General features: G+C 49.0%; 1 protein-coding gene across 4 annotated transcripts in view; it reads right to left on the reverse strand.

Annotated features, from left to right (window-relative positions):
* Nucleotides 1–273: 273 nt before the first annotated feature.
* LOC127567263 (guanylate-binding protein 1-like) overlaps nt 274–14,900 on the reverse strand; it is a 226,480-nt gene continuing 211,853 nt past the window's right edge. For all 4 annotated transcript variants that reach the window (XM_052009943.1, XM_052009941.1, XM_052009942.1 and 1 more), the window contains 3 exons: nt 14,651–14,863; nt 11,866–11,959; nt 274–4,552 (listed from right to left, as the gene is read on the reverse strand). In XM_052009943.1, the coding sequence (XP_051865903.1) occupies nt 4,110–4,552; nt 11,866–11,959; nt 14,651–14,863 (750 nt within the window). In that variant the 3' untranslated portion in view covers nt 274–4,109. The remainder of the gene's footprint in view (nt 4,553–11,865; nt 11,960–14,650; nt 14,864–14,900) is intronic.

Here is a 14,900-nt window from a genome sequence, read left to right on the forward strand (position 1 = left end):
GTGTATCCCTGGTTATTGAGAGAGGTGAGGGACGAGATTGCTGGAGCTTTGACATGTCCCAGAGAACAGTACGGAACAGGCCCTTCGGCCCACAATGTTGTGCCCATATAGCTAATACCTCCTGTCTACAGAATGCCCACATCCCTCCATTTTCCTCTCATCCAAGCCCCTCTTGAGCCCCCAGTGAAGGTGCCTTCACCACCCTGTCAGGCAACGCATTCCAGGTATCCACCACTCTCTCAGTAAAAAACATTCCCCTCACGTCTGCTCTTTTACAATATTTTTATTAATTCCGCAAAGAAAGTACAGAGTACATGAATCAAAAAGAAGAAAAACTACAAAATGTATTGCGTTAAATCACACTTGAAGTCACAATACTCTACATTAATAATTACTCATGATAATTAATTAATAATGAATAATTTGGAATAATTTTATTATTAAAATAAACCTCTAAACCCACTACCAAGACCGGAGCCGTTTAATAAAAAAAGGACAAGGAAAAATCCTTGGCACATATCGATATCAGCCAATCTGTACTTTAGCCATCAGATCAAAGGTTTTGAAAATAGTTCAAAAAAGGTCCCCACAGCGTTTGAAAGTCTAAGTTAGATTCAGAAATTGAACAGCGGATCTTCTCTAAATTTAGGTACGACATAACATCCTGTAAGCATTGAGCAGGAGTAGGCGGAGAAACTTCCTCCCATTTAAACAACACAGCCCTCTTGGTTATAAGAGAAATAAAAGCCAGAATGTGCCGATCAGAAGCCTCCAAAGTTATATTCTTCACTCCAACAATCCCAAATAATTCAGTCAAAAGCTTAAGTTTAAAATTTATTTTAAAGAACACAGAAAAGGTTTGAAACACGTCTGTCTAATATTTTTAAGACTCTGACGTCCAAAACATGCGAATTAAAGAAGCCTCTACGTTATTGCATTTATCACAATAAGGAGATACATCCAAACAAAAACGCGATAGCTTGTCTTTCGACAAGTGAGCTCTGTGGACCACTTTATATTGAAGGAGAGAGTGACAGGCGTATAATAATGAAGCATTGACCAGTTTAAATTTTAATTCCAAATTTCCTCAGAGATTCAAATCTGCAAGGCTTGTTCCCAAGCATTTTTCATTTAATCTAAAGGAGCCTTACTCATTCCTGGTAACCTGTCATAAATGTTAGAAATTGAGCCATCATAGAAAGACTTCGAATTAAAAATTACATCTCGTATGTTTTTTTCAGGACTCATAGGAAAATAGTGTGGTGAGATCGGAGAAAGTCTCTAACTTGTAAATATCGGAAAAAAAAGAGTTTTTGGTAAACTATATTTGGTTAACTATTATTCAAACGAAGAAAGATTTCCTCCAAGAAACAGATCCTTTAAACACGTAATACCCAATTTGTCCCACTCTTTATAAACTACATCATTCATAGAAGGTTTAAAACACAATTAGAAAAAATGGGACTACACAAAGAAAATCTCGATAAGTCAAAATATTTTCTAAATTTTAACCAAATCCTCATAGCATGTTTAATTACTAAATTATCTGTTAGTTTATTTAATGATAGAGGAAGTGAAGAGCGAAGCAAAGAAATAATGGACATTTTTCTTTAACAGTTAGCTTCCAAAGAAACCCATACTGGACAGGCCTCATGATTAATATAATGTAGCCAAAACGTCAGATTTCGTACTTTGACTGTCCAGTAATAGAAGCTGAAATTAGGTAAGGCTAAATCTCAATTCTTTTTAACCTCCTGAAGGTGAGCTTTATTTAATCTGGATGTTTGTTTTTCCATATGTAAAAAGATATAATTGAGTCAAGAGAGTCAAAAGAAGGGACTTAGGAATAAAAACAAGTAAAGCCTGAAATAGGTATACAAATTCAGGTAAAATATTTATTTTAATAGAATTAATTCGACCAATCAATTATATAGAGAGTGGTGACCAACCAAGACCCTTTTAATAGCCCCCAATGAATGTGCCTCCACCACCCTATCAGGCAACGCATTGCAAGGCACCCACCGCTCTCTCAGTAAAAAAGGTGCCCCTCACGTCTGTTCTGAACCTACCCCCCTCACCTTATGCCGTCTGGTATTGGATCGCTCAACAACGGGGAAAATGATATTACTTGTCCACCCTATCTATGCCCCTCATAATTTTACACACTTCCAGCAGATCACCCCTCAGCCTCCGCCGCTCTATACAAAAGAGCCCAAGTTTGTCCAGTTTCTCCTGATAGCACATGCCCTCTAATCCAGGCAGCATCCCGGTAAACCTCCTGTGCAACCTCTCTAAAGCCTCGACATCCTTCCTGCAGTGAGGTGACCAGAATTGCACGTAATACTCAAAAATGCGGCCTAACCAGAGGTCGATAGAGATGCATCAGAACTTCCTGACTCCTGTACTCAGGACCCCGATCAATGAAAGCAGCTTTCCATAAGCCTTGTTAACCACCCTGTCTACCTGTGTAGCCATTTTCAATAAGCAATGGACTTGCACCCCAAGGTCTCTGCTCTTCAACACTGTGAAGGCTTTTGCCCTAGAGTGCACTGCCTCTTGACATTAGTCCCACCAAGGTGCAACACCTCACATTTATCCATCTGCCATTTCTCTGCCCACATTTGTAACTAGTCTACGTGTCCTCTTCAACGACAGGAGAGGTCCTTGGGGGCGGGGGCGGGAGAAATGTTCCGCTGTTCAAGAAGGGAAATAGGGACAATTCCAGGATATTTGAGACCGGCGAGACTCCAGTCAGTGGGAGGCATGGCACTGGAGAAGGGTCTTTGGGATAGGATTTTCTCGCATTCGGAACAACATGGGCTAATTAGGGACTGTCAGCTTGTGTTTATGGGTGGGGGGCTGATTACAGCGTACAAAATTGATTGCTTTTCTTTTTGAGGAGGCGGCGAAGGTGATTGGTGAATGGATGTTGTCCACGTTGACGTCAGTAAGGGGTGTTGCGACAAGGCCCCCCCACTCCCCTCATGGGGGGCTGATGAGGAAGATTGCAATGCATGGAATCCGTGGTGACCTGGTCGTCTGAATTCAGAATTGTCTTGCCCAGAGGAGGGTAATGGGGTATTTTTCTGGGGAGGTGGGGTGTACTCAGTGATGTTCCACAGAGATCCGTGCTGGGACCTCCGCTCTTGGTAGAATGGGACATATGGATCGGGTTGCAGATGTGGGCGGAGAAACGGCAGACGCAGAGACTTTACAAGGCCTCGGCCAGACCACATTTGGTCCGTTGTGGGCCGTTCTGGGCCCAGTATCTACGGAAGGATGTGGCGGCGCTGGAGAGGGTCCAGAGGAGGTTAAGGAGAACGAGCCCGGAGGTGAAAGGGTTAACCGACGAGGATCGTTTGACGTCTCTGGGCCTGAACTCGCTGTCGTTTAGAAGGATGGGGGGGATGTCACTGAATCCTCCGGAATATTGATAGCCCCGGATGGAGCAGACGTGGAGACAGTGTTCCCAGCGGTGGGAGAGTCCGGGACCAGAGGGCTCAGCCACAGAATAGAAGGACGTCCCTTTAGAATGGAGACGAGGAGGAATTTCTTCAGCCAGAGAAGGGCGGTGAATCCGTGGGATCCGTCGGCACAGACGGCTATGGAGGCCACGTCATTGGGTGTGTCTAAAGCGGAGGTCGAGGGATCTGGATTAGTGAGGGTGTTGAAGGTTCCGGGGACAAGGCTGGAGAACAGGGTTGGGGGAGAGTCAGTGACGGGGGAGAGTGTCCGTGGGCTCTTGGAGGGGATTCGGTGAGTGGGGGGAGAGTCGGTGATGGGGGAGACTGCACTTGGGATGTGGAAGGGGATACGGTGGGGGGTGGGGAGAGTCGGTGACGGGGGAGAGTGTCCGTGGGCTGTGGGAGGGGACTCGGTGTGTGGGGAGGGGCGGAGGAAATTTCTGCTCCCCCTGATCACCCCCCCCCCGCCCCCCGTGAATGTTGTTGTGTCAGCACCATTGATATCCGGCTGCGGATGGACTGTGGGAGGGGTGGGGTGGAGGACACTTGGGGTCCATTTCAGTGATTAGATTGGGAGGCGGGAGGGTGGAAGGGGTCGGGAATGCAGGTGCGGTGAACCATTTCAAGATGCGGCCATTTCTTTGACTACTTCTTTGAACTGTCAGTCAAGGATCCGATCCCAGCCAATACCCCACCAACCACCACACCGCCAATCATGCCGGGCACCCCACCGACCTTCATCACACTGAGCCCAGTCACCGCCCCAGCCAATAAACAATGCGCCGCGAATTTAAGTTTGGTTATGAAACTCTGATCATTCTCCTCTTCATACTTCTGCTTCAGGTAGTTGTACGTCTCCTGAGCACTTTTCGCATCCTCCTTCCTGCCCTCGGACAAGTACTTCTTCACCTCTCTCTCTGTGTGGTCCATGGCTTCCTTCAGCTCCTCCAGGCTGAACTTTTTCCCCTCCTCAAACTTCTTCCTGAGCTGCGCCAGGAGCTCCTTGGTCCTGCGTTCCTCGGCCGCCTTCCTCTCCCGCTCCCTTCTCTCCATCTCCTCCTTCACCCTCGAGAGCTCCTTTTCCAAAGCTGACCAGAAGGGGACAGAGAACGAGTCGGTTAGTCCCTGGGCAGATTGGTGAAGGGGTTCACTTCCCTGGGAGTGTGTAACGGGGACATTGCAGAGGGAGCTTCACTCCCCGTTCAACCGGTTATGTTTCCCTCGAGAGATTTATTAGGTTTTTCTCTGTTCATTCTTCACAAATATGCATGCAGTCAGAAACCCCAAATTACAGCAGCATCATCCTGGTCCTCATAGAACATAGAACAGTATAGTACAGGCCCTTCGTCCCACAATGTTGTGCCGACATGGACAACCCCTCCAACCTCCAGAATGCCCACATCCCTCCATTTCCCTCCCATCCAAGCCCCTCTTAAAGCCCCCAATGAATGGGCCTCCACCACCCTATCAGGCAACACATTCCAGGCATCCACCACTCTCTCAGTCAAAAACGTACCCCTCACGTCTGTTCTGAACCTAACCCCCTCACCTTAAGTGCATGCCCTCTGGTATTGGATCTCCGCTCGCTCCAGAGAAAAGACTCCACGTTTGTCCAGCCTCTCCTGATAGCACATGCACTCTAATCCAGGCCGCATCCTGGTAAACGTCCTCTGCACCTGCTCTAAAGCCTCTACGTCCTTCGTTGCAGTCAGGTGACCAGAACTGCACGCAATACTCGAAATGCGGCCTAACCAGACTTCTACAGAGATGCATCATAACTCCTGTCCTTAATACTCCGATCAATGAAAGCAGCATTCCGTAAGCCTTCTTAACCACCTTGCCTCTGTGTACCCACTTTCAATGATCCATGGATTTGCACCCCAAAGTCTCTCTTCTCTTCAACACTGTGAAGCCTCTTGCCCCTAAAAGTGCACTGCCTCTTGACACTAGTCATACCAAGGTGCAATGCCTCACGTTTATCCTGGTTGAACTCCATCTGCCATTTCTCTGCCCACACCTGCAGCTGATCGATATCACGCTGTATCCATCGCCAGTCTTCTACACTATCCACGACTCCACCAATCTTGTACATCACAAACAGCAGAGGTCCCAGCATAGATCCCTGTGGAACACCACTACTGACAGGCCTACAGCCCAAATAAGTCCCTTCAACCACCTCTTCTACAGGCAAGTCAGTTCTGAAGCGGCCTTATCACGGGCTCCCGCTCCTCGGTCGACCCCGTGCCCCGCGCGTACTCCTGATGGAAGAGGCAGACATGAGCCTTCCCCGCGTCCCACTGCAGGCTTCAGGAGAGGAAACTCCCTCGCTCCCCCTCTCCTTCTCCCAGAACAGTCGGAACGAGTTGGCTGTCCTCCAACAGCCGGTTGCTGAAGTGCCAGCCGACCTCCTCCGGGTGTGGCTCTGGCAGCCGGTGTGTGGACCCCAAGAACGTGGGCACTGTGGGTCACTCCGTGTTCAGGTTCGACCTATCCCTGGTGTTGCGGAGGATGGGTCCTGACCCTCTACCGCCCCACGCCCCAATCAGCTGGACGTTGCCCCACCACCTGTCCTTTGTGGGAGAGTCTTCCAAGTAAATGACTCATTGAAAGTGGCTACACAGGTAGACAGGGTGGTTAAGAAGGCTTATGCAAAGCTGCTTTTATTGATCAGGGTATTGAGTACAGGAGTCAGGGAGTTATGATGCATCTCTATAGAACTCTGGTCAGGCCGTATTTCGAGTATTGCGGGGAATTCTGGTCACCTCACTGCAGGAAGGATGTCGAGGCTTTAGAGCGGGTGCAGAGGAGGTTTACCAGGATGCTGCCTGGATTAGAGGGCGTGTGCTGTCAGGAGATGCTGGACAAACTTGGGCTCTTATCTCTGGAGCGGCGGAGGCTGAGATGAGATCTGTTGGAGGTGTGTAAAATGATGAAGGGCATAGATAGGGTGGACAAGCAATATCTGTTCCCCATTATTGAGCGATACAATACCAGAGGGCATGCCCTTAAGGTTAGAGGGGGTAGGTTCAGTTCAGACGTGAGGGGTACGTTTTTGACTGAGAGAGTGGTGGGTGCCTGGAATGCGTTGCCTGATAGAGTAGCGGAGGCACATATATTGGGGGATTTTAAAAGGGGCTTGGATGAGAGGAGAATGGAGGGATGTGGACATTATGTAGGTTGGAGGGATTAGCTGTTGGCACAATATTGTGGGCCGAAGGGCCTGTTCTGTACTGCTCTATGTTCTATAAGTCCCTGCTTTTCCAAATGTGAGTAAATCCTGTCCTGGGAATCTTCTCTGACAGCTTTCCTACCACAGATGTCAGGCCCACGGGCCTACAGTTTGCTGGATCACCTCCTTTAAACAAAGGAGCGACATTGGCTACTATCTGGTGCTCTGGGAACTCGCCTGTGGCTCAAGAGGACACAAAGATCTTGGCCAAGGCCCCAGTACTCTGCTCCATTTACCTCCCTCAGTGTTCTGGGGTTTACATGGGATAGTAAGCGAACAGTTTAAAAAGAAGACGGACATAACCAGAGGGCAGCGTTCGGAGCGGGCAGCGGAGGGAGACGGAGCAGAGTGATTGGGCCTTTGCTCAACGGGCTCAGGCGGTAACGGGGCGAGGCGAGATCCACTTATCTACCGTTCTCATCGGCATCAAGAGTCAGAGGCCATCTGCAACAGCACTGATCTGGAGCTGGTAAGTAAAGGTAATGTTTAAATGATATGTTGAAAGTTTAAGTAGAACACAGCTAGGTAGGGATAGAATAGTTCAGATGAAGGACATGGCGATGTGCTGCAGCTGCATGATGTGGGAGCAAGTACACGGTGATAACATCTGCATTAAGTGCTTGAGGCTGGAGTAACTTCAGCTCAGAATTGATGAGCTGGAGCCGCAGCAAACTGCGGAGCAACATGGAGGGAGAGAGTCATGTAGATACTGTGCATCGGGAGGCAGTCACCCCCTTAGAGCAGATACTTCTAGGGTCCAGGAGGCAGAGAGATGAGTGACTGTCAGGGAAGAGAAAGGGAACAGGCAGACAGTGCAGATGACACCGGAGGCTATTCCCCTCAGTAACGTTTTCCGCTTTGGATGCTGTTGAGGGGGATGACCTACAGGGATCGAGCAGCAGAAGCCAGGTCTCTGGCACGGGGACTGGTCCTGCTGCTCAGAAGGGAAGGGAGGAGAAGAGGAGGGCAATAACGATAGGAGACTCGATAGTCAGGGAAACAGACAGGAGGTTCTGTGGACGTGAGCGAGAATCCCGGATGGTATGTTGCCTCCCAGGTGCCAGTGTCCGGGATGTCTCTGATCGGATCCACAGCATTTTTGTGCAGGAAAGAAAGCAGCCAGAAATCGTGGTACATGTTGGTACCAATGACATAGGTAGGAAGAGGGATGAGGTCCTACAGAGCGAGTTTAGGGAGCCAGACAGTAGGCTGAAGAAAAGGACCTCAATGGTAGCAATCTCAGGATTGCTGCCAGTGCCACGTGATAGTGAAGGTAGGAATAGGAGGAGATGGCAGATTAATGCGTGGCCGAGGATTTGGTGCAGGGGACAAGGTTTAAAATTTTTGTATCATTGGGATCTCTTCTGGGGAAGGTGGGACCTGTACAGATTGAATTTGTCCCCCTGAACCCGAGGGGGACAAATATCCTCGCAGGCACGTTCTCCAATATGGTTAGGGAGGGTTTAAACTTGTTTGCGAGATGGATGGTAACCGGAGGGATAGGTCAGTGGAAGAAGTGCATGGGGCCAAGTCAGATCTAACATGTAGAGAGGCTTTGAGGAAGGAGGCGCAGAATTAGGGTATAGAAGTAGGAAGGTGGATGGACTAAAGTGCATTTCTTAATTGCATCAGGAATAAGGGAGATGAACTGAGAGCCTGGATAAATGCATGGGACTATGATATTGTGGCTCCTGCAGAGACTTGGCTGTCACCAGGGCAGGAATGGATACTGAATATTCCTGGATTTCAGTGTTTTAAAAGGGATTGGGGGGTGGAGAAGAGGAGGAGGGTGGTGATACGTCAGGAATACCGTTACAGCTGCAGAAAGTGTAGATAATGTGGAAGGATCGTCTCTAGAGTGAACATGGATGGAATTTAGGAACAAGAAAGGAGCAGTTACTCTACTGGGAGTATTTTATAGTCCGCCCACCCCCCGAGTGGCAGCAGGGATACTGAAGAACAGATTGGTAGGCACATTTTGGAAAAGTACAAGAATAACAGGGTTGTTGTCATGGGAAACTTCAACTTCCAAAATATTGATTGTCGCCTGCTTAGTGCCAAGGGTTTTTACCGGGCAGAATTTGTTAAGTGTGTCCAGGACGGATTCCTGTCAGTCTGTTGACAGGTTGACTGGAGGGAATGTCCTATTAGATCTAGTATTAGGTAATGAACCGGGTCAGGTGAGTGATATCTCAGTGGGTGAGTATTGGGGGGCTGTGACCCCCTCTCCCTAATCTTTAGCATTGTCATGGACAATGATAGGAGCAAAGAGGACAGGAAGATATTTAATTGGGGAAGGGCGAACTATGAGGCTATAAAGCTAGATCTTGGGATGACATTTTTGAAGGGAAATGTACTCTGGAGATGTGGTGGTTGATCAGGGATCTCTTGTAGGATGTTAGGGATAAATTTGTCCCGGTGAGGCAGAGAAGGAATGGCAGGGTGAAGGAACCGTGGGTGACGAGAGAGGTGGAACGACTAGTTAGGAAGAAGAGGGCAGCATGCATAAGGTGTAAGCAGCAAGGATTGGACAGGCTCAGGAGGAATATAGAGTAGCAAGGAGGGAACAAGAAAGGGCTGAGGAGAGCGAGAAGGGGACATAAAAAGGCTTTGGCGAGTAGGGTTAAGGAGAATCCCGAGGCTTTTTTCTCGTACGTGAAGAGCAGAAGGATGGCGAGAGTAAAGGCAGGTCCGATTAAAGACAAAGGTGGGAGGATGTGCCTGGAAGCTGTGGAAGTGGGTGAGGTTCTCAATGAATACTTCTCTTCAGTATTCAGCAAGGGGAGGGGTCTTGATGACGTTGAAGAGAGTGTTGGGAAAGGTAATGTTCTAGAGCATGTAGATATCAAGAGAGAGGATGAGTTGGAGCTGTTAGAAAATATTAGGACAGGTAACTCCCCGGGGCCTGACGGAATATTCCCCAGGCTGCTCCGCGAGGCGAGGGAGAAGATTGCCAAACAGTCCTTGTTGTCCATGGGTATGGTACCAGAAGATTGGAGGGTGGCGAATGTTGTCCCCTTATTCAAAGATACTAGGGAGAGTCCAGGGAATTACAGACCAGTGAATCTTACGTCTGTGGTGGGTAAGCTGTTGGGAAGGATTCTTAGAGATAGGATTGATGAGCATTTAGAGAATCATGGACTGATTAGGGACAGCCAGCATGGCTTCATGAAGGGCAGACCTTGCTTCACAAGCCTGATAGGGTTATTTGAGGAGGTGACGAGGGATATTTATGAGGGTATGCAGTGGGTGTGGTCTACATGGATTTTAGTAAGGCGGTTGACAAGGTTCCGCATGGTAGACTTCTTCAGACGGTCAAAGGCCAAGGAATCCAGGGAGGCTTGGCAGTGTGGATACAGAATTGGCTTGCCTGTAGAAAGCAGAGGGTTGTGGTGGAGGGAGTGCATTCGGATAGGAGGGCTGTGACTAGTGGTGTCCCACAGGGATCAGTTCTGGGACCTCTACTTTTCGTGATTTTTATTAATGACTTGGATATGGGGGTAGAAGGGTGTGTTAGCAAGTTTGCGGACGACACAAAGATCTGTGGAGCTGTGGATAGCGTGGAGGGCTGTCGGAGCTTACAGAGAGATATTGATAGGATGCAGAGCTGGGCTGACAAGTGGCAGATGGAGTTCAATCCGGAGAAGTGTGAGGTGGTATACTTTGGAAGGACAAACTCCAAGGCGGAGTACAAAGTTAATGGCAGAATTCTGGGCAGTGTGGAGGAGCAGAGGGATCTGGGGGTTCATATCTACAGATCACTGAAAGTTGCCTCACAGGTGGATAGGGTAGTTAAGAAAGTTTATGGGATGTTAGCTTTCATAAGTCGTGGGATCGAGTTTAAGAGCCGTGAGGTAATGATGCAGCTCTACAAAACTCTGGTTAGACCACAATTAGAGTACTGTGTCCAGTTCTGGTCGCCTCATTATAGGAAGGATGTGGAGGCGTTGGAAAGGGTGCAGAGGATATTTACCAGAATGCTGCCTGGTTTAGAGAGTATGCATTATGAGGAGAGACTATGGGAGCTGGGGCTTTACTCTTTGGAGAGAAAGAGGATGAGAGGAGACATGATAGAGGTGTACAAAATATTGAGAGGAATAGATAGAGTGGACAGCCAACGCATCTTTCCCAGGGCACCAATGCTCAATACAAGAGGGCATGGATTTAATGTAATGGGTGGGAAGTTCAAGGGAGATATCAGAGGGAGCTTTGTTTTACCCAGAGAGTGGTTGGTGCATGGAATGCGCTGCCTGGGGTGGTGATAGAGGCAGGTACATTTCTGTAATTCAATAGATTGTTAGATAATCATATGGAGGAATTTAAAATGGGGGGATATGTGGGAGGAAGGGGTTAGATAGTCTTAGGCGAGGTTTAAAGGTCGGCACAAGATTGTGGGCCAAAGGGCCTGTATTTTGCTGTACTGCTCTTATGGTTCAATGGTATCCCATCTGAGGACTTGTGCACCTCAATTTTCTTGAGGTGGGTGCTGTGGCAAGGCGAGGGTGAAGGCGGTGTGCGAACAGAGATGGTCTGCAGTCACCCGTGCCGAGGATGGATCCTTGAGAGCAGAGTTCCTCGTTGTCCAGCTCGGGTCTCAAGGTCACCACGCACTCCAGGACAAGACAAGGATGATGACCAAGGATTGTAAAGGCACACAATAACTACTGGATAATGACTTTACTAACTTGAAGGTATTATTGGCCATCAGCACGTAGTTCCTATTGGTCAGTGACACTGAGATCAACGGAACGTGATTGGTACTTTACGTGTGCAAATGGGGGATTCGAAGGTGGCCAAAGATCTGAATTGGTCAATATCTGTTTGAAAAAGACAACTCTTTGTTGAAAATTTAGAATGGTTCAATGACAGGGGCCGGTCTGTTCTCCTGGTGCACAAGTAAATAAAGTGTAATTGGGAAAGGGGTGCAAGTTGTCAGAGTCCAGCTGATCGGTGATGAGATCCACCTCCTTCTAACATCAACAGGCCCAACATCCCCCTCCATGATCTCACTGCCACCCACGTTCTTCTCCTTGGTGAACACTGATGCAAAGCACCCGACAGGTGTGTCTCTCCTTTTCAGTCTGGATGAAGAGACTCAGACCTGAAGCGTTAACTTCACCTCCGCAGATGCTGCCTGACCTGAACTTTACAGCCACTTGTTTATTTTCTTACCGAGCGTTTCCTCAGTCCGCTTCCTGTCCACCTTCTGTACCTGGTCGAGAAGAGGTTTCTTTTCTTCCAGGAAGCGGTCGAGGACGGAATATCCCTGCGGAGGAGGAGAGATCCAATCAATTCAGGTCCGATTCTCTCTCCCTCCCTCCCGTCACTCCAGACAGCAAGAGACAAGGGACAGACTCTCGCCGAGAGACGTCCAGCTGACCATCCTGCTACAGACCCACAGGGTCTCGGTGAGACCCCATCAGAAGACCGTGCACAATCAATATCGTTGACTTGGATAAAGGCAGCAAAGGTTTGGAAGCAAAGTTTGTCAACAACACACGGATAGGTGATGACAAGGATGTACAGAGGTGAGAGGGAGCAGAGAGGTAGTTTCAGTGAATGGACAAGGATCAGGGAACTGGAACATAATGTGGGAGAATGCAAAAGTATCCATGACGGCAGAAAAATACACAGAAGCCTCTTACATAAGTGGGAGAGACTGTGGAGTTCTGAGATGCAGAGGGATCGGGTGTCCGAGTGTAGAATTCACAAAAAGTCAGTGTGGAAGTAATTGCGAGAGATAACAGTGTGGGGCAAAGGTGATACTGCAGTTACATCGGGTATCGATGGGATCACACCCACAGGAGAGGACTGTTTTCTTCAAAACCAAATGCACCGGGAGCAGTTCAGAGGAGGGTCATTGGACCGATACCTGGGAGACCAGGGTACCAATTGAGAGAAGGTGGGACAGACTGGGACATTCTCCTGTGGGAGAGTCCAGAATTCGGATTTATTGACTGGGTCGTTCGAACATTGGAGGCGGATGTGTGTTGGGGAGGTGTACGGGAGACGGCTATGTGTGGGAGAGGTGCATAGGAAATGGTCGGGTGTGACAGAGGTATACTGGAGACGGATGTGTGTGGGAGAGGTGTATGAACCTTAGATTCATACATCACAATACAGGCCCTTCGGCCTCCATGTTGTGCCGGCCTTGAAACCACACCTAAGACTATCTAACCCCTTCCTCCCACATATCCCTCTATCTTAAATTCCTCCATATGCTTATCTAACAATGTCTTGAACTTGATCAACGTATCAGCCACCACCTCCACCCCAGGCAGCGCATTCCATGCGCCAAACACTCTCTGGGTGAAAAACCTCCCTTGACATCTGCCTTGAACTTCCCACCCATTACCTTAAGGCCATGCCCTGAGTATTGTGCCCTGGGAAAGGGCTGGCTGTCCACTCTATCGATTCCTCTCAATATTCTGTAAACCTCTATCATGTCTCCCCTCATCCTCCTCCTCTCCAATGAGTAAAGCCCTAGCTGCCTTAGTCTCTCCTCATAATCCATACTATATAATCCAGGCAGCATCCTGGTAAATCTCCTCTGAACCCTTTCCAAAGCCTGTGCCCCAATTGCTCACCCACCGATACATATGTCACCTGACCCGGTTCATTACCTAAAACTAGATCTGATATGGCATTCCCTCCAGTTGGCCTGTCAAAAAGCCGTGACAGGAATCTGTCCTGAACACACATAACAAACTCCGCCCCATCTAAACATTTGGCACTAAGCGGGTGCCAATCAATATTTGGGAAGTTGAAGACTCCCACGATAATAACCCTGCTATTTTCGCATCCCTCCAAAATCTGCCTCCTAATCTGCTCCTCAGTATCCCTACTTCTACCGGGAGGCCTATATAACAATCCCAGTAGAGTAACTGCTCCTTTCTTGTTCCAAACTTCCACCCATATTGACTCCAGAGAGGATCCTTCTACATTATCCACCGTTTCTGCCGCTGTAACCGTGTCCCTGACCAGTACCGCCCCCCCTCCTCTTCTCCCCCACTCCCCATCCCTTTTAAAACACTGAATACCGGGAATATTCAATCTCCATTCCTGCCCTGATGTCAGCCATGTCTCTGTAATAGCCACAATATCATAGTCCTATGTACTTATCCAAGCTCTCGGACGAGTGTGGGGAGGTGTGTGGGGGAGGTGCATGGGAGACGGACGTGTGTGGGGGAGGTGCATGGGAGACGGACGTGTGTGGGAGAGGTGTACAAGAGACGGACGCGTGATGGGGAGGTGTACGGGAGACGGACGTGTGGGGGAGAGGTGTAGGGGAGACGGATGACTGTGGGGGAGAGGTACGGGAGAGATGAGGAAAAATTCTTTAAAACCAAGGAATTAAAAGATAACTGGTGCTGGGAATGAGGGCATGAGGATAAATTCACAAGTCACTGCACTGAATGGTGGAGCAGGGGCTGAGGAGCCAAGTCCGCCCAATGGCCATGTTCTCCATAACTGACGGACACTCTCCCCCCTCACCGACTCTCCCCCCACTCACCCACTGAATACCCTACCCCAGCCCACGGACACTCTCCCCCGTCATCTACTCTCACCCACCCAACGAATCCCCTCCCACAGCCGATGGACACTCACCGCCATCCCTAGTCACCCCCCACCCACGGTATCCCCTTCCACAGCCCAAAGACACTCCCCTCCATCACGGACTCAACCCCTACCCACCCACCGAATCCACTCCCCAGCCTACAGACACTCTCCCCTGTCTCTGACTGCCTCTCTACCCACTGAACACTCACCAGCATCTCATGGACACTCTCGTCACAGACTCACCCCCTCTATTAATATCTTCCAGGTGCTACAGAGGACTGGAGTCAAATTCAGGTTTGTAGGGTGACATGGAGGGAGAGAGGGAGGCAGGGAGGGGAAAAGACAGAGGAAAGACCATTGAAAGTTGAGAAGCGTTGATGTGTAATGCTGAACACACCTGCACTTCATCCTTGGTTCCATCTCTGTACTTGTTGACGGCCTCACTGAGCTCAGAATCCAGCTCCTGGTACCCACCAGCTGCCAGGTACTGTTGAGAAGCCAGTTTTCCCTCAATCGATCTCATTACTTCGGAGAGAAATGCCTCACATCGCTCTTGTGACTCAACCTTGATCTTGTTCATGAGAGAATCGCAATGCGAAGTCATGGTCTCCTGGGAGTGAAAGAAAGATGTCGTGAGTCCCTCTCCC

This window comes from Pristis pectinata, unplaced genomic scaffold (genome assembly GCF_009764475.1).
Source record: "Pristis pectinata isolate sPriPec2 unplaced genomic scaffold, sPriPec2.1.pri scaffold_66_arrow_ctg1, whole genome shotgun sequence".
NCBI lineage: Eukaryota > Metazoa > Chordata > Chondrichthyes > Rhinopristiformes > Pristidae > Pristis > Pristis pectinata.